Source organism: Lissotriton helveticus, chromosome 6, assembly GCF_964261635.1.
Source record: "Lissotriton helveticus chromosome 6, aLisHel1.1, whole genome shotgun sequence".
NCBI classification, from domain to species: Eukaryota; Metazoa; Chordata; class Amphibia; order Caudata; family Salamandridae; genus Lissotriton; species Lissotriton helveticus.
The window spans coordinates 1,040,998,435-1,041,023,930 of NC_136067.1; the positions used below are offsets into that span (position 1 = coordinate 1,040,998,435).

The 25,496-nt window shown below is 44.7% G+C and overlaps 1 protein-coding gene across 2 annotated transcripts in view; it reads left to right on the forward strand.

Annotated features, from left to right (window-relative positions):
• The window catches only part of UTRN (utrophin), a 1,532,463-nt gene that overhangs the window by 525,815 nt on the left and 981,152 nt on the right, over window positions 1-25,496 (forward strand). For both annotated transcript variants that reach the window (XM_078648677.1, XM_078648678.1), the window contains 2 exons: window positions 9,797-9,952; window positions 21,056-21,226. In XM_078648677.1, the coding sequence (XP_078504803.1) occupies window positions 9,797-9,952; window positions 21,056-21,226 (327 nt within the window). The remainder of the gene's footprint in view (window positions 1-9,796; window positions 9,953-21,055; window positions 21,227-25,496) is intronic.

A 25,496-nucleotide genomic window follows, 5' to 3' on the forward strand; every position in this document is an offset into this window, starting at 1 on the left:
TTTTTCCCCCCACCGGCACACCCTTCTCCTGGTTTGTTTTTCCCACCACCCGCCCACCCTTCTCCTAGTTTGTTTCCCCCCCCACCCGCCCACCCTTCTCCTAGTTTGTTTCCCCCCCCACCCGCCCACCCTTCTCCTAGTTTGTTTCCCCCCCCACCCGCCCACCCTTCTCCTAGTTTGTTTCCCCCCCCACCCGCCCACCCTTCTCCTAGTTTGTTTCCCCCCCCACCCGCCCACCCTTCTCCTAGTTTGTTTCCCCCCCACCCGCCCACCCTTCTCCTAGTTTGTTTCCCCCCCACCCGCCCACCCTTCTCCTAGTTTGTTTCCCCCCCACCCGCCCACCCTTCTCCTAGTTTGTTTGCCCCGCCACCCGCCCACCCTTCTCCTAGTTTGTTTGCCCCCCACCCGCCCACCCTTCTCCTAGTTTGATTTCCCCCCCACCCGCCCACCCTTCTCCTAGTTTGATTTCCCCCCACCCGCCCACCCTTCTCCTAGTTTGTTTTCCCCCCACCCGCCCACCCTTCTCCTAGTTTGTTTTCCCCCACACCCGCCCACCCTCCTCCTAGTTTGTTTTCCCCCACCCGCCCACCCTCCTCCTAGTTTGTTTTCCCCCCACCCGCCCACCCTCCTCCTAGTTTGTTTTCCCCCCACCCGCCCACCCTCCTCCTAGTTTGTTTTCCCCCCACCCGCCCACCCTCCTCCTAGTTTGTTTTCCCCCACCCGCCCGCCCTCCTCCTAGTTTGTTTTTCCCCACCCGCCCGCCCTCCTCCTAGTTTGTTTTTCCCCCACCCGCCCACCCTCCTCCTAGTTTGTTTTTCCCCCACCCGCCCACCCTCCTCCTAGTTTGTTTTTCCCCCACCCGCCCACCCTCCTCCTAGTTTGTTTTTCCCCCACCTGCCCACCCTCCTCCTAGTTTGTTTTCCCCCCACCGGCCCACCTTCCTCCTAGTTTGTTTTTCCCCCACCCGCTCACCCTCCTCCTAGTTTGTTTTAGTTTGTTTTTCCCCCACCCGCCCACCCTCCTCCTAGTTTGTTTTTCCCCCACCCGCCCACCCTCCTCCTAGTTTGTTTTTCCCCCACCCGCCCACCCTTCTCCTGGTTTGTTTTTCCCCCACCCGCCCACCCTCCTCCTGGTTTGTTTTTCCCCCACCCGCCCACCCTCCTCCTGGTTTGTTTTTCCCCCACCCGACCACCCTCCTCCTGGTTTGTTTTTCCCTCACCCGCCCACCCTCCTCCTGGTTTGTTTTTCCCTCACCCGCCCACCCTCCTCCTGGTTTGTTTTTCCCCCACCCGCCCACCCTCCTCCTGGTTTGTTTTTCCCCCACCCGCCCACCCTCCTCCTGGTTTGTTTTTCCCCCACCCGCCCACCCTCCTCCTGGTTTGTTTTTCCCCCACCCGCCCACCCTCCTCCTGGTTTGTTTTTCCCCCACCCGCCCACCCTCCTCCTGGTTTGTTTTTCGCCCACCCGCCCACCCTCCTCCTGGTTTGTTTTTCGCCCACCCGCCCACCCTCCTCCTGGTTTGTTTTTCCCCCACCCGCCCACCCTCCTCCTGGTTTGTTTTTCCCCCACCCGCCCACCCTCCTCCTGGTTTGTTTTTCCCCCACCCGCCCACCCTCATCCTGGTTTATTTTTCCCCCACCCGCCCACCCTCCTCCTGGTTTGTTTTTCCCCCACCCGCCCACCCTCCTCCTGGTTTGTTTTTCCCCCACCCTCCCACCCTCCTCCTGGTTTGTTTTTCCCCCACCCTCCCACCCTCCTCCTGGTTTGTTTTTCCCCCACCCTCCCACCCTCCTCCTGGTTTGTTTTTCCCCCACCCTCCCACCCTCCTCCTGGTTTGTTTTTCCCCCACCCTCCCACCCTCCTCCTGGTTTGTTTTTCCCCCACCCTCCCACCCTCCTCCTGGTTTGTTTTTCCCCCATCCGCCCACCCTCCCCCTGGTTTGTTTTTCCCCCCACCTGCCCACCCTCCCCCTGGTTTGTTTTTCCCCCCACCTGCCCACCCTCCCCCTGGTTTGTTTTTCCCCCCACCTGCCCACCCTCCCCCTGGTTTGTTTTTCCCCCCACCCGACCACCCTCATCCTAGTTTGTTTTCACCGCCCACCCTCCTCCTAGTTTGTTTTCCCCCTTACCCGCCCATTCTCCTCCTAGTTTGTTTTTAACCCTCCTCCTAGTTTGTTTCCCCCCACCTTCCACCTAGTTTGTTTTTCCCCTAACCGCCCTCTCTCCTCCTAGTTTTTTTCCCCCACCCGCACACCCTCCTAGTTTTTTTTCCCCACCTGCCCACCCTCCTCATAGTTTGTTTTTCCCCACCACCCACCCACCCTCCTCCTAGTTTGTTTCCCCAAACCTCCTAGTTTGTTTTCCCCCTCCACCCGCCCACCCTCCTCCTAGTTTGTTTTCCCCCACCCGCCCACCCTCCTCCTGGTTTGTTCCCCCCCACCCGCCCACCCTCCTCCTGGTTTGTTCCCCCCCACCCGCCCACCCTCCTCCTGGTTTGTTCCCCCCCACCCGCCCACCCTCCTCCTGGTTTGTTCCCCACCACCCGCCCACCCTCCTCCTGGTTTGTTTCCCCCCCACCCGCCCACCCTCCTCCTGGTTTGTTTCCCCCCCACCCGCCCACCCTCCTCCTGGTTTGTTTCCCCCCCACCCGCCCACCCTCCTCCTGGTTTGTTCCCCCCCCACCCGCCCACCCTCCTCCTGGTTTGTTCCCCCCCCACCCTCGTCCTGGTTTGTTTCCCCCCCACCCGCCCACCCTCCTCCTGCTCTCTATTTCTCCCGCCCTCCTCCTGCTCCCTATTTCCCCCGCCCTCCTCCTGCTCCCTATTTCCCCCACCCTCCCGCCCTCCTCCTGCTCCCTATTTCCCCCACCCTCCCGCCCTCCTCCTGCTCCCTATTTCCCCCACCCTCCCGCCCTCCTCCTGCTCCCTATTTCCCCCACTCTCCCGCCCTCCTGCTCCCTATTTCCCCCACCCTCCCGCCCTCCTCCTGCTCCCTATTTCCCCCACCCTCCCGCCCTCCTCCTGCTCCCTATTTCCCCCACCCTCCCGCCCTCCTCCTGCTCCCTATTTCCCCCACCCTCCCGCCCTCCTCCTGCTCCCTATTTCCCCCACCCTCCCGCCCTCCTTCTGCTCCCTATTTCCCCCACCCTCCCGCCCTCCTTCTGCTCCCTATTTCCCCCACCCTCCCGCCCTCCTTCTGCTCCCTATTTCCCCCACCCTCCCGCCCTCCTTCTGCTCCCTATTTCCCCCACCCTCCCGCCCTCCTTCTGCTCCCTATTTCCCCCAGCCTCCCGTACTCCTCCTGCTCACTTTTTAGGTCTTGCATGCGTGCGGCTCTGCTTGACTTATTGTAAGGGGGCTTCAAAAAGCTGACCACACGCTCGTGCAAGTGTGACCTATTGCTTGCGGTTACCCGCACGGGCGCTATATGTTTTAAATTATCGTGCCCAGACACGGACGCGATAATTCAAAACATATGGCCGGGTGCTCGCTCTCGCACGCATGGGCTTGTTTTAATTTGCAGCGGGGAGCGCGCAGGCTGCCATCTGTTCCAAATCAGGTTTCAGCTTTCACTTTTTTGTCTTGCGCGTGCACCACTCGTTTAGTTACAGTACTTGCTTATTTTTTTTTTTTTTGGCGTCAAAACATCCATTAGCTTTCTCTTGCTCGCTTGTAAACATACTGGGTTTAGTTTCTGCCTAGAATACATTGGATACATTTCTTTATTTTGCAGCAGCGGGCTCGAGTTTGTGCACGTGGTGGAAACCCTCTGCTTGACAACACTGGCTTTTTAAAATGTCACCATGGCATCGCAATCCTATTTCTGTGATCCATGAAAGCCCAAAGAACAGGAGGGAAGCCGGCATCCTTTTTAAGCGGTGCTCCTCTGCCCGGGACTTTTTAATGAGCCGTGGTCTGACTTTTACCAGAAGCACATTTTCAAATCGAACCCTGAGGGAAGAGGTTCGGGGGCTAATAGGTGCTACACTGGCAATTAAGGCGCTTTTATCCGGTGGGTTTGTTCACAGACAAGCACACGAGTACCTCTTCTAATGTGTCGCTGTGACTGCGGTGTTAATGTCCTCACAAGGATTGGGGCCGCTTCATATTCTTTGCTGCTGAAAGCTTAGCTGTCAATAACCGCGACCCCTCCAGTCTGAAACTAATGGACATTATGGGAAATTGTTTGTGAATAACAAAGGCCCCCTGAATGCTAGATCAAGGAATTCCTAGGACAGGGAATTAGCAATGTGAGTAGATATATTTCCTAGGCAATTTTTAAATTATAATTGCAATGTTCAATGAAGTGCTCAACAGAAAAACAATAAACTCATATATTAAAAGAAACACAGTATATTTTTATTATCTGTAATGTATTCAATACTGTGTATTAAAAAGACTATCATAGCAATACATAAACAACTACAATAAAAAAGAGCAAGAAGTTAAAAGTACTAAGTACAATAGTAATTATCACAGTAGTAATTATCATAATTACATCATTATGGGAAATTGTTCTGAATGTCCTCTGCTATAATTTTATGAATTTTCTCTTTGAATACAAAATTGCACAAGCCAAGCGGCAAAGGTAGGAAAATTTGAGAGAATTAAAGATGAGTCATTTGTGCTTTGTGGACAGCCGTGGCCCGTGGAGGCAGTTGCGATGGGGCAGGCAGGCAGGGCGGGGGCGGGGGAGGGGCAGGGTGGGGGGTGATAAACACCGGAATCTGGATGATTGCAGGTAAGTAAAAAATGCGATGCAGGGCACGTAACGAAATTCGTTTTATTAATTTAATTATTTACTTACCTGCAATCATCCAGATTCCGGTGTTTATCACCCCCCCCACCCTGCCCCTTCCCCGCCCCGCCTGCCTGCCCCACCGCAACTCCCTCCACGGGCTGCGGCTGTTTGTGGATACTCCTTCCCTGGACGCGCTCGCACCGCTCAATGTTGCTGCTTCTCATGAAAATATCCATGTGGAGTATATATCTGCCGAAATAGCAAATCCCAGTGAAGTAGCTTGGAGGGACTACCTCCCTAGCCGCTGGAGACCAGGATGTTTTTGGCCAGCTAAGGACTGGATATCGACAGCGTTCGAGGGCTCTACTTTACAAGTTATCTAAGGAAGAGTCATGGTTGTCAGAAGCATAGATAAATGTCTCTCTGAAGCGTGTTTTGTCTGTCAGCTCACAACGAGGATGAGGGTCTCTAAGGGCCTTTGGGGTGAGTGGATGTGGTAAATGGCTGTGACTGAAGGCAGGCTGAGGCAGTGCTTAATTAGTAAAACAAACAAACAAGCATTGGCATATCCAATAGGTTTAGCTTATGGGACCTTATAAGTATCTAGTTATGAAGCACAATATCCTTGGTGCAACAACAACAACTGTTGCATGACTGAACACTTATAAGGTCCTAAAGGCGGGACCTATTGGCTATGCCAATGCTTGTTCCCCCACCCACCTGCCCTCCTCCTGCTCCCATTTCCCTTCTGCCAGCCCACCTCCTGCTCCCGTTTTCCTCCTACCGACCCTCCTCCAGCTCTCATTTTCATGCTGCCTGCTCACCATCTTCCTGCCCAGTTTTTTCCCCCGCCTGCCCACTCCTGCCATGCTTTTACCTATCTGCCCTCCTCCTGCTCCTGTTTACCCCCACCCACCCTCCTCCTGCTCCTGTTTTGCCCCGCCGTCCTCCTGATCCCATTTTCCAAGCAATGCCCTCCTCCTGCTCCATTTATTCATCCTGCCCTCCACCTGCTCAGTTTTTCCCCTGCCCACCGTCGTCCTGCTCCCATTTTTCCCCACCCTTCTACTTCCCTCTCTTTTACTCCGCCCGCCCACCTGCTCTGTTTTTCTCCCCACACGCCCGCTCTACTCCTGCTCTGTTTTTCGCATCCCCCTGCTCTGTTTTTGGCTCCGCCCACCCGCCTCTTGCTCCATTTCCCCCTCACCGGCTCAACCTCCCTCTGTTCCTTTCCCCATGCTCTGTTTTTCCATAAAACCCCGCCCTCCTACTGCTCTGTTTTTCCAATCCTACTGCTCTGTTTTTTCTCCCACTCCCGTCCTCCTCCTGCTCCGTTTTACCGCATCCTACACTGTTTGTCCCTGACCCGCTCTCCCTCCTCCTGTTTCGTTTTTTCCCTACCCACCCTCATCTCGCTGCCCTTTGTCTGTGCCACTTTATTACCTAAGGAAATAAGCCTGCAAACAAATAAATCCCACTGTCCCCCGTCCCTCACCCACCCACATCCCACTGTCCTGTGTTCCCAACAGGCCGGCTCTCATCGTGCTGTCTGTTCATTGTTCGCCACCCACTGCCCTCATTCCACTGCCCATTAATTTATGATATCCACCCCCACTCCCACCCTGTTTCCATTAGGAAAAAAAATAAGTCTTATCCCCTATGTTTTTTTAAAATTAAAATTCTAAGGGCCAAAATTTAGTTTGTGTAGCTGTCCGCTAAACAAAAACGATTAACAATGGACCTTTAGGTATAGAAAGACATATTGAAAAATAAATGTGTCCGAGACTGACCAGAGTTAATTCTTTAGGTATTTTATGCCTAACACTGTAACTTTCAGTTTTCAGGCTTTTCTCTTTTAAAGTGTTTATCAACCTAAGCGAATTTATATGCAAATAAGTAATTGGCTACCATTTTAAGGTGCCTTTTCGGGTTCTGTAGTGTCGATCTTGAGGAATGCATTAAATCAAGGAGTTTCTTCTTTCCGACCCATTTTGGAATCCTAGTTATCTAGCTATTGCAATTTGTCTTGTTACGAGCAGGGTTAACCCAACTCATGTTTAGACAGACATATTGCCTAAGTCGGGTTTTCATGTTTCTGTTTGCTACCGGAAGTGAGAAAATTAAGAACCCCATCTTGGTCCTGAGTTGGACACCCTGCAAGGGATGTCAGACCACCGCGTGCTGGAGTGTCTGCGTGCAGGAGCCTCAGCGTCTCGTGTCAGCATGGAAGTCTTTCTCTTCTGCCTGCCCCAGCAAAGATATGGTGCTTATATACCCAAAAGGTACCCTAAGGGGTTCTACCTTGCTGTGTCATGTTGGCCAAAGATGATGAAATGGATGACCCTTATACATAATTATCATGCAGAAAATGGTAGTCATGCTGTTATTCTGAGAATCCTCATGCATAATAAATGAGGCTAGTTTTCAGAGAAAACCACACAACATTTATGCAGCACCTAACTAGGTAAAAGGTCAGCACAAACCCGTTGGATTGTACAATAGCACAGTAAATATAGCTGAAAGGTTAGTTAACTTCCCAGGCATATATTAGAGTACATTACAAATCATAAAATTTCATCTCTGCACTGCTTGCTCTAAGAGTCAGATTAGCTCCTAGAAATTTTAATGCTTTTCAAACCTTGAGGAAGGGGGTTCTTTCCACTCGGTTCAGTTTTGCAGGGGGAATGGCAAAGTTTCCTTTCTCCGTTTATCGCTTCAGAAGGTGGATACTTGGGAAGAAGGTCCTGCTTTGTAAGCTTCCCTTGATCCTTTCTAGGTCTGGTTGTTGTCACTCTTCAAAACAATGACATTCTTCGCAAGGCGACAAAAGCATTATTGTTTTTTATTCATAAACCTAGCCGTGCGTTAAACCTGCATGTGGGGCCCTTGTAGGACTCCTCAAATCCAGAAATTGTGACCTGCATCCTCTTATCGGTTTGTGAAAGAGGTTTGATCATTCTTTCCAGAATTCTGTAATGTTTGTTTTGAAGAAGTTCTAGGAAAGGCAGATCAAAAATCAGCTGCATGGGCAGTGTAATATTTATTGAATATTGCAACAATTCTAAAGTTTAGATAGCAAAGGCGGACTACACATTTGGTAGTCCAGTCTAACCCTATATAAAATGCAGTGACTGCCCAATGCAAGACCACTTTGTATTGTGACCATTTGTGACTATTTCATCACTGGCATCTAACGATGTCAGTGCATCCTGGGAAGCGAACAAGACTCAAAAAATCAATATTTTGTTCCATATATTTTCAGTTAGTTCAACAAAAGGTATAACCGCATGGACAGTCTGTATAGCATACATAGAATATACTTAAAAAGGGTGTATATGATTCGATCCCTGCGTCCCTCAGAAGGTAAAAATAATGTATCTTTCTCCAGGGATTTACTAGCAGGGTTTAATTTGTATTTTAATAGAATTAATATATGAGTCTAAAGATAAAGTTTTACTTATTAGCCCTGCTCTGCTCCCACTGAATACCAAGGCTGCCTAGTCTTGATTCCACCTCCTTCCTCCCACACCCTACGTTTGCTGTAACATTATTTTGTTCTTGCGGGTTCACATCCCTTCTTTTTCCATTTGTTGCTGTTTTTTCTATCTTTCCATTCCTCCTTTTCTCTCCATTTTTCCTGCCATTCTTCCTCTTGTTCAAAGTTTGTTGTCGAAAAATAAGTTCGGGACCTCAAAAAATGAGATCTGGATCCCACCGTCTGCACAAATTAAGCATTAGTTTTCCTGCTATATTATCCGCAGGACACCTTTCTTGATTTCTCTCAGATTCTTTCCCTCTGTAAGGATCTTACTGTTTACAGTTAACCTTTTGGTTTTCCTACAAATGAGAACACGGCTGTGTTCTATAGATTTTCGACAGCCTGACTGATGCGTATAATTACTTGCCACACAGCACTGCTTTTCTGTCAAACATAAAAGCTTTTTCAGTCCATATTATCCCCCATGTACCCTGTGTTGTTAATCGTATAAAACATATCTGTTGTGAATCATTAAAGTCTCTGTGGGGTACTTATTCCATTAAAAAAAATACCACATGTCACAAGTACTTGATATACTGGGACGGATGAAATGATGACATGCCATGTCAAAACCATATCAACAAGTGTGCTGCATTTCATGACTGTTATTTCTACGGGTTTCAGTATTCCTGCTGTATGGAATCAAAGGTTCTGTGAATTAACAACATTGGGAGGCCAGTCTGCATCTCTGATGCTTTTTGATACATGCCTCACACTGAGAGAGAAGAATTAAATGACTCTTCTACCCTGGCTATGCACACAGCTGGTACACCAGCCAGCTCATCTGTGTTGAAGCCCCTTGGAGATTTTTAAATGACTTTGAAAGTGTTTAGACCCTGGCTAGGCACTCATGGCAGGACTGTTTCTGTGATGTTATATACAACGTAAGCAATGTCTCCTGAGAGACTTGAACTAGTCTTGGTAAAATGATTTAAATGGGTGCAATCTTGAGAATTTTACGTTTTGCGGGTGCAAACTTGTACATGATTTTCATATCAGACAGACTGATTCGAGCTCAGAATGTGCTGTAGGAACAATAAAAGTGCATCTGAGAGACGTTTTCTCTTTAAATCAGTCGTATCCAAGATATCAACTTGCGTTCAGTTTGCATGCATGTATTGAGATGTGGCTTAACGGCCAGAGCGGCCGACTTTGAAGCTGGAGAACCAGGTTCTAGTCTGGTAGGAGGCTCAAACATCCTGTGATTCTGGGCAAATCGCTTACTCTCCTCGTGCCCCAAAAAACGTAATGTGTCCTTGTGTAACTCAACCGGTGCTCATGTACAGCGCTCTGATACCTTTGGGTAGAGTTTGCGCTATATAAGACAAAAGAAAAAAAGGTACATTTCATGACATATAGTTATATTTTACATATTGTTTTCAAAGGTTTGTGATTTCCCACACCTCAAAAGGTCAGTTTACTTTCATAGACTTTTATATCGTGTGGCTAAATAAAAAATGTTTTTTCATGGCTGAATTTAATTTTTGAAACCCTGAACTACTTTCCCTTCCCTTCTTAGAAAATGTATAAGACCCTGAGTGAGGTGAAGTTAGAGGTGGAAACTGTAATCAAGACGGGACGCCAGATCGTACAGAAGCAGCAGACTGACAACCCGAAATCAATGGATGAACAGCTGACCGCCTTGAAACTTCTCTACAACGACCTCGGTGCACAGGTAAAAGGCATAAAGGACAGTGACAAATTTAGGTAGTGCCCAATTTATGTTATTTTTTTTCAACAATGGAGAAATCCTTGAGAAAGTACTGCTAGTGTGAAAATCTAAACATCTCCACAGCTCAGATGTCTGCAATCCTTGGTAAATCTGCCCCCCCACCTCCTCACAGGCTGACTGATTTGACCTTTCTTTACCTTCACTTATTGAAAATGAAAGGACCCAGATTTACCGCCTCATTGTGGCTCAGTGATTTTATATCTCGAACTTAATGCTGTAACGGTGTGATATGTTTTCTAATGTGTTTGCAGGTTACATTAAACCCTTTGGCCTTCACTTACATCCACAATACGCTCAGAATAAAAGTCACAGTTTTATAAGGATTGTAAACGAATGCTCTTGTAAGATGCATGAGCTAGCAATAGTCCTCAAAGGTCACTACCGAGAAAACAAGCACAAGATTTTACGCTGAAAAGGACTTTCATGTGACAATTCTATCAGCAAAACAGTTATTTAGTACTCTTTAATATTGTTTAGTTTCTGTTATTGTGAAGCAGCCAAGTTCGGTTCAAATCTACTATAACAACTACTATATTGTACGAGTATTCATTTTCATGTCAAAATATTACCTAAAACTGCTAAATCCCTGGTCTGTTATATGTAGAGGATATGTATATAGTTTCAACCCTCCGATACTAGTTCACGTCACTTCTTTCCATTAGACTTGGGACTATCGCCTCACAAATGGAAGTGCAAGAGACCCTCCCGGGATTGTCGATTATAAAGGAAACCAAAAATGCATGAACATCTCCCATGAAGACACCACCCCCTATGACATAATCTCTGCCCAGTACCTTTGTGTGCAGGGAAGGTATTGGACCATCTCCACCTGCTTGTACTGAAGAGCACTCTAGGCTGTTGTCGAAACCTTTTGAAGTTGGGATACAGTTGTGGTTATCGTCCACTGGCTTCCCGGGTTCTTCTTCCTTATTTTCTGGTGTGTTTGTAGGTGCATTCAGCTGGATTCACGGTTGCTGTCCATACCGTGGGGGTGGGGTGGGACAGGGGGCGCCAGTAATTGGTATTTGAACCATATAGGACCTGTTTGGAGTGCTTGAATCCAGATCCCCTATATATTCTCTTGCACCAGTTGCTGCTCCAATGAAGGCATAGTGGTTGAGGGCAGGTTGCTGTGGAAGACAAGGTATCGTCCTTGATCTGATGGCCTCTAGACTTTCATATTTTTGCTGAAGGAAGCCCAAGGTCAGTAACCCCTCCTCTTGCAATCTCTTTAGGAGACCTGTTGCTTCTGGACATCATGAAGCAACTTTCTGAGTATGAGTGTGTCTTGTTCCAGCAGCATATGACTGAGAGAGACCTCGAGTTGCCATCTCATTTTGTATTTGGCTCAGATTGGCAATGTGACAGCTGAATTGAAAGGATTTGCGTGATACATGAATGATCTTGACTATGGCACAGTAGCATACATCTGTCTCTACCCCTTACTCCAGCTCTGCCATACGCATACAATCTCTCTCACACACTCACACTCATTCCACTCTTCCCCTCCTTCTTCTATTCATTTTCTCTTTCTATTCGTCTTCCTCCTTCTCTTCCTATTTGTCTTCCTCCTCCTCATTGAGGAAGGGATCTGGTGCTTTATTTACACCTTCAAAGTCTTCTAGTGCTGCGGTAAGCACCATGGTGAGTGCCACCGCCTTATTTGAATGTGCACAGTTCCATTCTCTATCTAACACCCTCATGAGCTGCTTTCAGCCGTGTGGCTAGGCTAGTTGTACCTTTCATCGACTTTGCATTGCCTAATTAGTTTGTGAACAAATTGGTTGCAAGAGCCCAAGCCTATTCAGAGGAAGTGCACATTTTTAAGGCCTTAGGCAACCAATTTTTGAATTCTTTGTCTTCTTATCAGTCTTTGCAGAGGGATAGGGTTTCTTTGGATTCATTTGTCAAGGGCCCTTTTGACTTCCTGATCAATTAATAGGTGAACAATAATCCATGACATCTATTGCCTATGAGGACACCGGAAACATCCATTTTTCCTATGAGCTGGCCGGTAGTCATGGACTGGGATTGTGCTACTACATTACACATATATATGCCTCCCCGTAGCCTTTAACTCTTTTGAGGTTACTGGCTTAAATCAAGCACTGAACCTCCTAGGTAGCTCCAAAAACTCGTCATTCTAGGAGCCTCAGCCTTCAGCCATGCCCACAGAAATTCCTGGGGCCTTTTTTCGGTGCTTGTGTCTCTGCTTGTGTCTCTGATGGGGTGGTTTGTTCAGTTACTCTTTGCACTACGCTTTGGGAATATTTTCCAGATGAGATTTTCCCTCACCGCATCTTGGTGCAGCTGTGAGTGCCTTCTATCTTATTAACCCCATGTGGCAGCACCGCTGTCACATCTGTATGTACTCATTGAATATGTGTAACCTTATCATACCGGCCCCCGGTGACTGCCTCACAAAACTCGATCACTTAGTTTCTGCGTCCTGTGTTAGTACTTGTAAAGCGTAAGCCTAGTGAGGGAGGTATGGGGGTATTGCATAAACAAGGGGTAGAGAACAATATAAATTGCGCACATAAAAGTGATTGTTATGGAAACAGTTTCAGTTTGTTTGCACAGTGGCTTGAATGGTAATCCATTTTCTCTCCAGCCAGTGAGGCCAAGTACGCTGTGGGTTTCATATCAGTGTCCGCCGAGGTAATCCCTCAAAAGATACATGTTCAGCTCTTTCTTGAATTGCAGGGTGACGGGACGAGCTTGATACCCTGCTGCTACTGTTAGTGTCCTCCAGTGGTGGAGCAAAATTACTTGGCTTACCCCTCAGAGCTGCTCTCAAATCCAGTTGAAGGGGTACATGGGCCCTTCAACCTACTCTTCCTAATCCCCATTGGAGAAAATCCATTAGGGAGAGTGAGTAGGTGATACCAAAATGTCAAACACTTCCAAGCTCTGATGGACAGCACGCAGTTCGTTAGACTCCACCCCACAGAAAAAGATGATTTTGGCTCCTTCCTCCAAGGGACCCAGAAGCCTTTCATTAGAGTGTAATATGCACACTGTCCAGCCAAACTGGCACCAACCTGTGTTATCCCTAGTGTTGGCCAGATAATATTAGAGCTTACATTACTCACAAGCCTGCATTCCGGTGATCATTTCTGAAAAGAAAGCGTTTTTCTTTGGAATTTGTTTGGGGATGTGCACAGATTTATAGAGTTCCATGAATCACCTTTGACTCCACATACATGAATCGCACAGTGAGCATGTGGCGACGGCCCTCCCTTGCCTTATATTAGATGCAGGCATTCATTTCATTTTGCTCACTTTTCAAAAGATTCAGCAGTCAAGTACTTGCTTGCCCAGTGCTTTCAGTCCCCTTTCACATATTTCACGGATGTTGCCATTCATCTAAGACAAATTGTCCTTCTGTATGAGGCTGCTTACCTTTTGAGGTAAGTATCTGTAGTAAGTTTCCAAACAAAATCTTGGGTCGTCCCATTAGCACAATGAAAAATTGACCCCTCGCCCGCTTGGATGTAGCCCTTTAAACACTTGACACACGTGGTTTGCATTCTCCACCAGTCCTCCCAATGCTGTCATCATTTCTTCTGTCCAGTCTTTCTAATGACGTCCCTTCTCTTGTCAATTTATTTCTTAGTGGGTTGTTGGAAATATGGCATTACTGGATGAGGTCTCAGACTTCCCCTTTAGGGCGGTCTCTAACCCTTTAGCTGCTTGGTCCGTGTTCTTTGCTCCCCTCCAACTGTTTGGTCCAATCACTGTGGTAAGTGACCGAATAATGATCTCAACACTTCTCTCCAGCTAATAATTCTCCTACAAGGTAGCAGTCAGCACCATACATGAAACACTCTGAGACCTACAACTTGTTTCCTGCAAAACTGTTATAGGGAAGTAACTTTTTTCTCAACATTACAAATTATTTAATACATATTAGCATATTTATGAGCATCCTCCATAGAAAAACGATAATGTGTCCATTTTCAGAGGTTTCTGTTCCAGTGAATGGTTTTTCGAGACCCTTTGCTCGAAAAGTGGCCTTCATTTCAGTCACGCAGGTTCTTGAATTTTCCCAAATTTTGATAGACATTTGCCAGGAGAGCACGGGCCCCTGACTGCCAACTTTATAAACCTCTCTCTGCTTAGCAAGCAGAACTGAACAGATATTTTTCACATTTCAAAAGTGCTCTAAATTGTGTGGGAATTTGCAGAATAAGTTTCACTGAAGAGATCTGCTTTATAATCTAATTTCAAGCTTAATTGTTTTTTTAATGTCTTTGTTCGTTCATGTTTTCAGTGTTAAACGGTGTTTGTCCACATCGTTGCATACAAACATCACAGTACAGTACAGATTGGTATAATCCATCCCCATTCAAGCATTATCCATGTTTCCTTCCCCGTTCGAACCCATGTGTTCATCCTAACTGTATTCCACCTATTCTTTCCCCACCACAGTATCACCCACTTCCCAGATTATTTAGTGTATGTAGCAGATCGCCATGTGATTAAGGCTACAGGTCGATAGCGAACATTCCCCGCAGTCTAGCCCATAGTGTGTTCTCGCCCACTCCACACCTTCCCGAATTTTCATGGACACACTCTCCCCTCATGCACCAATCTCTGCTACAATGCACATATTCATACCTGTTTGCCACCTTTGTTTAGTCTGGACTAGTGGTGTTGCTCACATTCTAGCAATATCTCGTTTTGCTATCATAAATCCCATTGCACCAATCAACAGCTTGGACCTTTGGAGATCAGTATCACTTGGCCTGGCCAATATGATAAAGTCAGGGGGTGAGTGGTATGTCTCTTTCATGATTGCCCTCAGTTCTGTAGTTATTTCTCTCTAGTAGCTGCTGATTGAGGGACACTACCTGATCGTATGCTGGACCAAGCCTTCAGTCGAGCTGCATCTGATAAAAGTAGAGGTCCATACCCTATCCATTTTAAAAAGCGTGATTCTGTGGTAATATATTCTTTGAGGAATTTATAACTGGGTTAAACTCAGAATGGCTTCTATAGATACTTCTCTGAGGTGCTTAGGACAGCTTACCAGACTGTGCCTTCCAAGGTTTTCCTCTTATGTGTCTGGAGGGCATTGGGTGTATTATCAAACATCTTACAGCATATGGATGAGATGGTTTTTTAGATATCTCTTCCCTAAGTATCATGCTCTTTTGACTATCCTGCACGTCCACCCAGTCTATATTATCTGACGCGAAGACGTGTGTTTGTAAATATTTACATCTCTGGGTGTGTACCAATTCATACGCTTCCAGTAATTTCGCAAATGTCTTCAGTCCTGTGCCCTCTAGTATGTCCCTGTTTTGGATATGCCTATCTTTAAAATCTCTTCATTTCCTCTCCTCTCTTAGTATATTCCACTTCCATAATGGAGTTTATTTTGTTTTCTTCCCTTGCCAACCTAAATATTTTATGGCCTTATGGTAACAGTCAATACTCATTTCCAATTTTAATTGTTCGATCTTGCTGTCTTTGCTCTAATAGCATCCATCTGTAGCAACCTATGACTGTTTCAGTAATAAACTGAGCAAATGGGATGTTTTAATTTAGAGAGGAACATTGGATGATGAAAAGGGTGGATTATTCCTAAGGTTCCTCTGAAAAGAAATCACAAAAAAGAAAGCCACTTGCTACTTCGATTGGCTAATTTCTTCCCTTTCTGCCAGCATGAAAATAAAGATTTCGGAAGCAAACACGAACAATGTGATGGGCCTTCTCCTTTGTTTAATGATGTATTCTATCTTTCATAAAGCATATTGATTGGAAGTCTGAAATAAATGGGCTGAAAGAGAAAATGATTGAATATCCAACTGTAAATGATTTGTTTTGACATCCTCAACAAGCATTGCTTTGATAAAAATTGCATTTTAATAACACAAATTGCCTGAGCAAATCCAGTAGAGAGGAAAAGCATTTTAATAAAATGCCTGACTTGAAAGGCAAAGACGAGCAGAAGCCCACGATGTAAAATATCAGTTTGCACACAGCCAAAAACTGATGAATATTCTTTGTATGATTTATACTGCAGCACCCGTGTCCCCTCGGCTATGTTTCTGTCCACTCTTTTCCTGCCTTTGTCGGAATTACTTATTTAGCATTCAGATGTCTTGGAGGCGGAGCACTGTATAAAAAACCTTAACACCTACTCAGAAACCAAAGGTCTGTTTCTCAGGACTGCTCCTGAGACAATTTGTGACTACAGGGCAGTTCTCTGCTGGCTAAGTGTCATTAGCTTCAAGTGTCTCTTGGCCTTTGGAACAGTTGCCCTGCTTTTTGGGGGACAAGGATTTATACTTGAGTTTGGACTCCCCAAAATGTAGAGTGATCAAGGAGACGCGGCTTACCCTTGGAAGTGATGAGTGTTTGAAATGTGGCTAATATATGACATAAATAGTAACACCCATGAAAAGTATCTGCGCAAACAGCTTTGTAATTAAAGGAGAATTTGTCTTAATTTAAAGACTTCAAAATGTACAACTATAAAATCAAATTGGACACAGAAGGTACTAGATCAATTGCTGGCAAAGACTCTTCCCCAATGAGATGTAAAGCACCTGGAGGTTAACCCTCTGCAGTTAATAACAAAAATACGGTCTTTAGGACAGTACTAGTCTGAGTAAAGGTCCTGACTTCTCAACTCTTCCTGTAAGCCTTAAAATCTCAGTCCTTGTACTATGGCTTTGTGTACCGTTCCCATTTACTAGCCCTGAGGTACTAGAGTGTTGCAATATATCAACAATACTCCGATGCATCGTTCTTTTGTCCTTGTTTCTCAATGGCCCTCAGTACAGCGAGGAGTGTCAGTTTAATAAGTTTGCGCCCAGTCGGCTGAGAATATGACAAAAATGTCATAAAGCACTGACGTTTCGAACACCCAGCAATCCACCATCCAAAAAGATATAGAGTTTGGATCACTCGTGAAACCACCATTTTCCTTAGATCGAGAATCCGAAAGTTCCAATGTTTTATTAAAGGGGATACTGACATGAAGCCAATGAACGCTATTGAACAAGAGACCATATACTATCCCAGCAGGTCTCTAAAGTCACATCTGAAATATAGGTATTACTTTTGCTAGAACTACAGATTGCACATGGGCTGGGGCTCCCACTGCTTGACATGTATCTGAGGAGCACATCTTTTAGGGAAAGAATCCAATTGTTCCTTTAAGATGTCATCTTTTCCTCGTAGTCCTACCGATGTGGTTAACACAGTTTCAGAATCGGGGAGGCTAGCCTCTGCCATCAGAGCATTACTAAAGCTCCAGCAGAAAGGGCAAAGTCTCTGGTACTGTGTGGCTAGAAATGAGATAATCCGGACTCCAACTAAGACGAGGGATTGGGAAGGTAATTGGTCTGTACAGGTCCACCACAGTTGCCGCTTCTAAATGTCTCCTTCAGATTTGCTCTAAGGCTCTCTTAACTTCTCATTGGCTAACTTCCTTAAGGCATCTTTCACGCTTATTTTCACCAACAATCTCTGCTCTGTGCCCTCCTGATCAGGGTTAATCCTCCCCTCACTTGGGAGCTAAGTAGCAAATCAGCCTGGGCAGGGCACAACACCAGGGAAGTCACGAAGTGAAAGTCATGACAGGACACATCCAACATTCATTGTTGTGGTCCATGTCAGATGCCTTGTCTGAATGAGGCACCAAAGCTCCTTCATATTTCAAAGCCAATATAAGGTATGGGCTGCCAAGGCGGGGGCATTGCTGGGAAGACAGGAAAAGTGTTCCCTATTTGAAGATTATAACTCTGGTCTGTCAGTGCTGGGTATATGTTCTTGGACATTTCCAGGAAGGAGGTGGTGGCAGGGACAAAATAGTGACAGATGTTTATTTCAGAGAGACGACTTAGATTGCCCAAGTGGAGTCATCTATTGACAGACAGCTCTCTGCTCAACACAAAGAAGAAGCCTCAACTGATATTGGGATGTGGACTTAGCCCAGCACACACAGACACCTCTGATTGGCCGTAAGCATTCTTCAGTTAAAACTAGAAACAGCTCTACCAAGGCAGCAAAATAGTTAAGGTTGTCCATTTCCTCCTTCCTGGATGTGAACTGTATACAGAAACCAGAGAAGAGGGAATTTACCAAAGAATCATTTGAAGTCATGGCTTGGGGACTGCCTCAAGAACATAAAAACACCTTGAGCCTGAGCACAGAAACCCATTTTGTGCTGGTTGCAATGTGTTTGCATATAGGTGCCATTGATCGTATTGCCCAAAATGTCCATGTACTCCACCTGTAAGCACTAGCAAGTGATGTACATTCATGGGGAAGTGACTGTTTGCACATTTACTAGGAAGTATGCACCTGTCAGTCAGTACCACCAACATCCAGTCTCTCTGTATCCTTGGGATGGAACAGTATTCACCTTCCACTGTGTGCTGTGATGCACACTGCCAATCCAGCAGACTAGCTCAGAGCTGTCTTCTGAGAAAACCACTAAATCATTGTCTAGATCTCAAGGCCACTGGCAGTAGTAAAAAACAGAACAGACAGAATACACAAAATGGAGAACAGGCGTCATAGTAGACTATTCATGGCAGGCTTTTCTTGCAATACGGCCATCAGTCAAAAATGTCCAGAACGCTTAATTTCTTTGGTAGCAGGTTCGTTTGTGAAACATTTGTGTAGCTATCCGTGTGCCATCTATTGTCATTAAAATGTAAACAAGCTGCCATTCTATCATAAATAATGTTAACTCTTTTGTCCGTCTCCCTCGGTATTTGCTGTGTGGGACCCAAGCCATGTATGAATAGAACCATAAAACATGGTAAAAGCTGCCTGCAACAAGACACGCATTTTCTTCACATAATAGAGCAACATATTGTGCATTTCCATTTTTCATTTTAGGATGTTCTCTGTAGGTGCTACTAGTTTATCATTGAGGTAGTGGCCGGGAGGTCCATATATTATGCGTTTAAAGGCCTCCACGGAGTAGTACCTGCAGTTCGCCTGCTAGGACTAAAGGTACATAACCAAAGGTACAGGCTGGCTGCTAAAGGCTATTTCTGAAGGACATTTAGTGCATTTTCTGGCCCACGTGTTATAAAGCATGTGCTCTCCAGGGTTATTTAACCTATGCCCTAGATTCATAGATTCACCTGTCATGGAGAACAAGAGCATTTGGCCCCTTCTACTCTCTGCATTTGTACTGGTGTAGCCTCCTCCCAAACAAAGGGTCCCAGTCCTGCATAACACTGTTCTTTAATTTCATATCTCCTGGCCTCGAGGTTTCACAAATTCAGTTGCCCAATGGCTTCTTAGCGTACCATCTGTCCTGCAGATATGGTAACCAAATTACACTGAAGGTGTCCTCGAAATAGATTCAGAGGACAGAACTGGGCATTTTGGTAATAAAGTCATGCTTCATTCGTACAATTGAGACAGCGGACTATGTATTTTATTAAGAAATTTGTGAGGATGTGCAACTTAATGGACAGATGAAGGAAGTGAAATCTTGTGAGGGCTAATGCGATGATTTAGTTGGTGGTAGAGCTAATGGAATATAGTCAGGCTTTAAGGGAACATAAAGAGATGGGGCAGAACCTGATGGCTCTGCAAGCAGTAGACCGAGTCTGAGTCGGTCATGTTGCAAGCAGTTAATATACTTTTACAGTCTGGTGCTTAAGCTCTCAGAGTTGTGCATCTAGCCCATATGTCGAAAATAAAGACGTGTATGTGATTACTTCGTAAAGCATGTGGTCAAGTCACCATAATTAGATCAATGATACTTTGGTGGATGAAAGGAAAGGCTCCAACATGTCTTCCCTTCAACATAAAAATATAGTTAAAATGCTGTGGCCCTGCAGATTTGTAGAATGCATTCCATCCATTGGACAAAGCCAGTCTCACCATTTTGAAGAAGCTCTGAGCTTTGGCTCAAGGTTACTGTCTTGTAATTTATTGTAGTCAGAAATAATATCCCACCGATATTTGAACATAACATTTCATTACTATACTGCAACAGTGAATAAAACCCAGTAAAAATTAGGCCTTTTACCTGCACAATAAAATGCTCTGTGACCACGAGGAGCAAGTGCTAGGAAAGTTTATCGACTTATTGGACAGCCCCTTCAGATACTCCTGATAGGATACCGCTGCACACAATAGCTCTGTGGACATACTGTGTTCATTCCATTTGAAACTAGGTTTTTATAAGAGCACCAATGTTTGTTTTCTTAACCCAGCCTAGCTTGAAAGGGTCTTGGTGATTCTGAGTTAATGACCCCGTCTTGGCCCCACATTAGGGCAGCCACTTCTAATAAGGGCCTAAATTAGAGTTTATTCCAAAAATATTGTACCTCAGAGGGGGTTTCCTACAGTTAAAATCTTTATGACAACCATTTGCTCAATACAATGAATTTTGTGCTGCCAGATCAGTTTTAACAACTTTGTCTTACATAGTATATGTATATATAGGGCATGTTCCACAAGAGCAACCCCAGAATCTTAAAATTCCAATGATATCATTTTGTGGTGGAACCACTGGAGGAAGCTGCAAGGGAATATCTATTGCTTTCTGTAAGTGATCAAATGTTCTGATGCCACCGCCAATATTCTTTTCTCTTTTGTAAATGCATTCTATATTTTAAGAATATCAAGGAACCACGCATAAGAGAAAGAGGAATTAATATCTTCAGGAGTATTGTTACCATTTCCAAGTTATTGCTGACATGTCTCAAGCCCTTCAAGGGAATTTTTTTAAATATCTTATCAGTTGTAGAAACTGTGGATAAATGACTATTAGTTGAAAGGCTGGTCATCTGAATTAATATGGAGTTTGTAATGCAGGACATGTTTTTTTCCCATCATATGATTCTGCTCTGCATCTTCCAATAGTTGCCAATATGAAGATAGTGCCAGCAAATCTTGCAAAATTATGATAAATTGTATTTTGCAGACTATGTTCCAATAAAAAATGATGTTCCGTAGGCATGTCATTTGAGCCAGAGTCAAAGGAGCATAGACTGTATAAAATATTACTTATGATTACACAGTAGTATTTCTTTGTTTTTGATTTCTTTTCTGCAGGTGACCGAAGGGAAGCAAGATCTAGAACGTGCAAATCAGCTGGCACGCAAACTTAAGATTGAAACAACTACACTGTCAGAATGGCTCTCCGCAACTGAGGCTGAGCTCGTACAGAAATCAACTTCTGAAAATCTGCGTGCTGATCTGGATACAGAAATTGTTTGGGCTAAAGTAAGAATCATTGCTAAATTGTGCCTTTCCTGACTTTTCTGGTTTAGCATTTAAATATGCAAGTAGAATCAACAAAATTGCAACTGTTCATAACTTTATTGCAATAGCTTTTTTATATTCAAGAGCGATTTTTCATTATTATAAACAGTAACACAACCTGTTGATCCTCAAGCTTTTAATGCTTAACTTGTATGTGTTTTCATGATTCCATTGTGATGGACCTCTTTCAACTCAGAACTTCCCATTTGTTGTCATGCTATTAAACCATTCCATTGAAAATTGAGTAAGGATGGCCTAAAAGTTTATAATTTCTAGGGTAGACTTTTGCAAACTCTCAAGTTGGGATTAAAGTTTTGTCAGATGGAGGATCTAATATAAGGGGTCTCCAACCTTTTAAAATCGACTTATGTTCAATGACAATAACTGTGTGATACCTTGGTGCATCAGGCAAGGTTGCTACCAGTAATGTTAAAAAGGCTTTATCCATTTGGAATACCTCTAAATGGGTAATACATAACAGTCACTCCAGTGTACCATGGTAATAATAAGTCTCCCCAACACTGCATAGTTTTACATAACAGTGCATAATGTGAATTTTTAAAGTGCAAGTTCTCCCTGAAGGGCATCTTGAAGCTGAAACAACATATGTTTATTGCTGCCCATCTCAGTGGTTGGGATGGTTGAATTGGAAATTGATCTGGAAATACAAAAACTTTTCTCCAAACAACAGCTTATGAGTTTTGAAAAGATACAACCATTTTCCCCAGACATCAGCCTATGAGTTTTTAAAATACTCACATTTTCATCTCCAATAAATACATGCTTTTCAGTTTTGTTATGCACATATTATATCAATCTAATTTAGTAGGATGGACTGTACAAAGGAGAACTACTCATTGGAGAAGCCTGCTCTGATAGGATCAGGTGGTAGAATCAGTTCTAAAAACTAAACTATACTCACTCCCATTTTAGAAATGTTGAACATGAAAGGTAGCTTGGCCACATTGTTAAACTTGGGTTAGTTAAGGGAAACAAGGTGACACTGATAAAGCAATTGAAGAAACCCTAGTCTAGGCTTTATGCTGAGCAACAACAATTAGTGTCTTTGTGGTCCCCTGTGAGGCTGGACCCATCAGTCTTAGGTAACCTGTTGTTCCATGCAGAGACTTTCACAGAACGCGCAAGGCTTCTCCTTGAGGGTTTAGTGGCAGTGGACATATTTACATCAATTTTTTGAGTTGAATCACATAGTTGTCAGGTCAGAAGCCTGTCCTGTGGTAATTGGCTGAGCTATTGTCTTCCAGAAAAGCCATGTTGTTTACGCTCTCCCTGCATCTAATTTGTTGCATCCTGAGAAAGAAGCCTGAAGACTTTAGAAGATGTCTTATCCTAGAGCTGCACTTTTTCCAATGGATACTGAAACGGGAAATCTTCTTGAGTCAACTACAGCTTGGGGTACTCCATTCTCTTGGTGCACGGTGCATTGGTGGATGATATGGCTGCTTGTTTGATGTGTTTCCTTAGGCAACTGCTTAGTTTTCATTTCCAGCCCATTGGAACATGCTTGGGACATTGTCTTTATTTCACAACATGAGTTGCAAAAGTGCAACTGGGAGTTCTAGATACTAGGAGGAATTACCTATTTTCTGCCGGACTTTGGAAATGTTTTGCGAAAAAAATGCTGAAATAAAAAAAGTTTATAAAAAAAATATGAGCTCCTAAATCATGTGGGACATGTCCAACAGTGCGTTTGAAATGAACCAATAAAGAATAGCTAACTTCGAGTAGATTTGAGATTTTCAACTAATAATGGAGATAGGAACTTCCAAGTGGCACAGCGTCCATACATTTCTAAAAGCATAGCTCTCGCTCAAGGAGCCCCTCAGGGCTCCGCCCTGAGCCCCACCCCTTTTAAATTATATGTCACACCCCTGTCTGAGATAGTGGAACGATATGGCATCTCCATTGTGTCATATGCAGATGACACGCAATTAGTAGTATCACTGTCCCACTCCTCTGACGGAGCAGCAGCTAAGTTCTCCTTGTGCTCGAAGGACTTTGCCTCCTGGATGAGAAACAACTGCCTAAAACTAAATGGCTGTAAAACGGAGATCCTGGTGGTGGGGAATACCCCCTCCATTTGGTCTTCGGCACGGTTTCCTCAGACATTAGGCCCTACATCCACTCCAAGCAAACAGGTCAAAAACCTAGGACTATGGCTTGATTCCAATTTATTCTTTGAGGCTCAGACCCGGAAAGTGGCTGGGAAATGTTTCGGTATTTTAAAGACGCTGCAAAAAACTCTGGATATGCTTCCCACTCCAGCTAGGAAAACCCTGGTCCATGCCTTAGTAAAATCGCAACTAGAATATGTTATGGTAGCTTATATAGCGCGCGATTACCCGGGGAGTAACTAAAAAATGTCTGCATAGGTTGCAATGCACCCAGAATGCGGAAGCCCGACTGGTTCTAAAATTACCTAGAAGAGCTTCTATCGGGAAGGCTCTTGACGACCTGTATTGGCTACCAGTTGGGAAGAGAGTCCTTTATAAAGCTTTATGCATCAGCCATCGGACTTTACAGAGCAAAGGCCCAAAATATTTGCATGGCCTTCTCACCCCCTCTCTCCAGCTCCGATCAGCCGAGACCCATCTGGTTAAAGTCCCTAAGATTCCTCAAGTCAGAATCGGGGCTCGGTCTTTCAGTTATCTGTCAGCAAAGAACTGGAATGATCTCCCTCTCTCCCTCCGTTCGGAATCTTCAGAAGTTCTTTTCTGAAAAAAACTGAGAACATGGCTGTTCCAGGTATAGGTCTCTCTGTCCCCTTCTTGTAGAGTTCTGCTCAGCACGGGGACAGACTTTTTGGTGTAACCATGCGCTTTATAAGAGTCATTATTATTATTATTATTAAACTGGATTTTGGCATTTCTTGATTAGTGGATGACTTTTCATCGTGTACCACTCTTTATTGTATCCCACATTGGATCTGTTTAGCAACAATGCAAAAAAGTTAAGAAGATGTGAAATACAAGCCACTGCTTATTCATAGTAAAGAAAGAAGCTATTTTACTGGCTAATATTTCAGGATGCACTATTTTCATTCATGTCTTTATTCAAGTTGCTGTTGTCATGGTGAGCAACCTTCTTTCTACATTGTCTGTACCATCTCTAATCAATTAGTTGCCAGATTTATGTGTGACAGGTATTTGAAACAGTTAAGCGAGTAACACCATCACAATTCCTGACCCACATCTGCCAATAGAGGCTGAAGATATCCCTACCAATAATGGCCAGTAGAAAGCAGATCTCTGTTCTTTGCTGCCTAGAAGGTGAGCTGTTAGATATTGGTTGCCTCTCATCCCAGGTTCCTGCACCAGTCACAACCCTTAAAGTAAGTAAACTGAACAATATGCTTGATGCAATACTTCATCTCTCTATGCTACTAAAACCTCACCATTACCCCAAGATGCCAGCTTGTGGAGCTGACAGTTTCCTTAAAATTGACTTAGTCAGTGAGGAAAAATAACGTGTCCCGCACTAAAAGCTCTTCTCTTGCTCTTGGTTCTGTACGTGGGTAAATACAAACACATTAAGACCCCCTCTACCAAAGCCATGAACTCTACTTACTGTAACACAATCTACCAACAAACCTCCAAATGCAAAAATCTTGGGATGAGAGAGCCAGAACTCTGGGTCTGGGACACATTTAACCAGTGCAAGTTAGCATATCTTAACTGCCTCGTTTTCAGAACACCAAGGCTCAATTATGCTTTTAAAGGAAGCATTGACTATACTGCAAAGCAAGGCATGTCCAATGCCTTGATCGCTGAAATCTTAATGCAGACATAACAGCCATATATGTCACACCCACAAATAGCTACCGCCCCCTTAACTCAATACTGTCTTTAATATGGAGTCTGTTACTTTACATTTGTCAACTTTTATATAATTGTTTCTGGTGACCAGTTATAAATTTGTACTCAAATTTGCTCCGAAGTGTCAACCAAGGTGACATTCTGGTGCTATATGAAACACCCAAATAAACAACATTTAAAAATGCGGCATACCATCATTAATCGGTAGATGGGTTTTCATAAAAATGTTATTTGGCCGATTCCATTTCTTTGTGTCTGTGACCTTATTTAGGTGTGTGTGTTATTGCATTATAATCCCGCTGCCGAGGGCTATATTGGTTGTTAAAGGCCCTGAACCTAGGGCGTGAACCTATAACTAGGTAGAGGGGTTTTAACAAGTAACATAACTAGAGGCA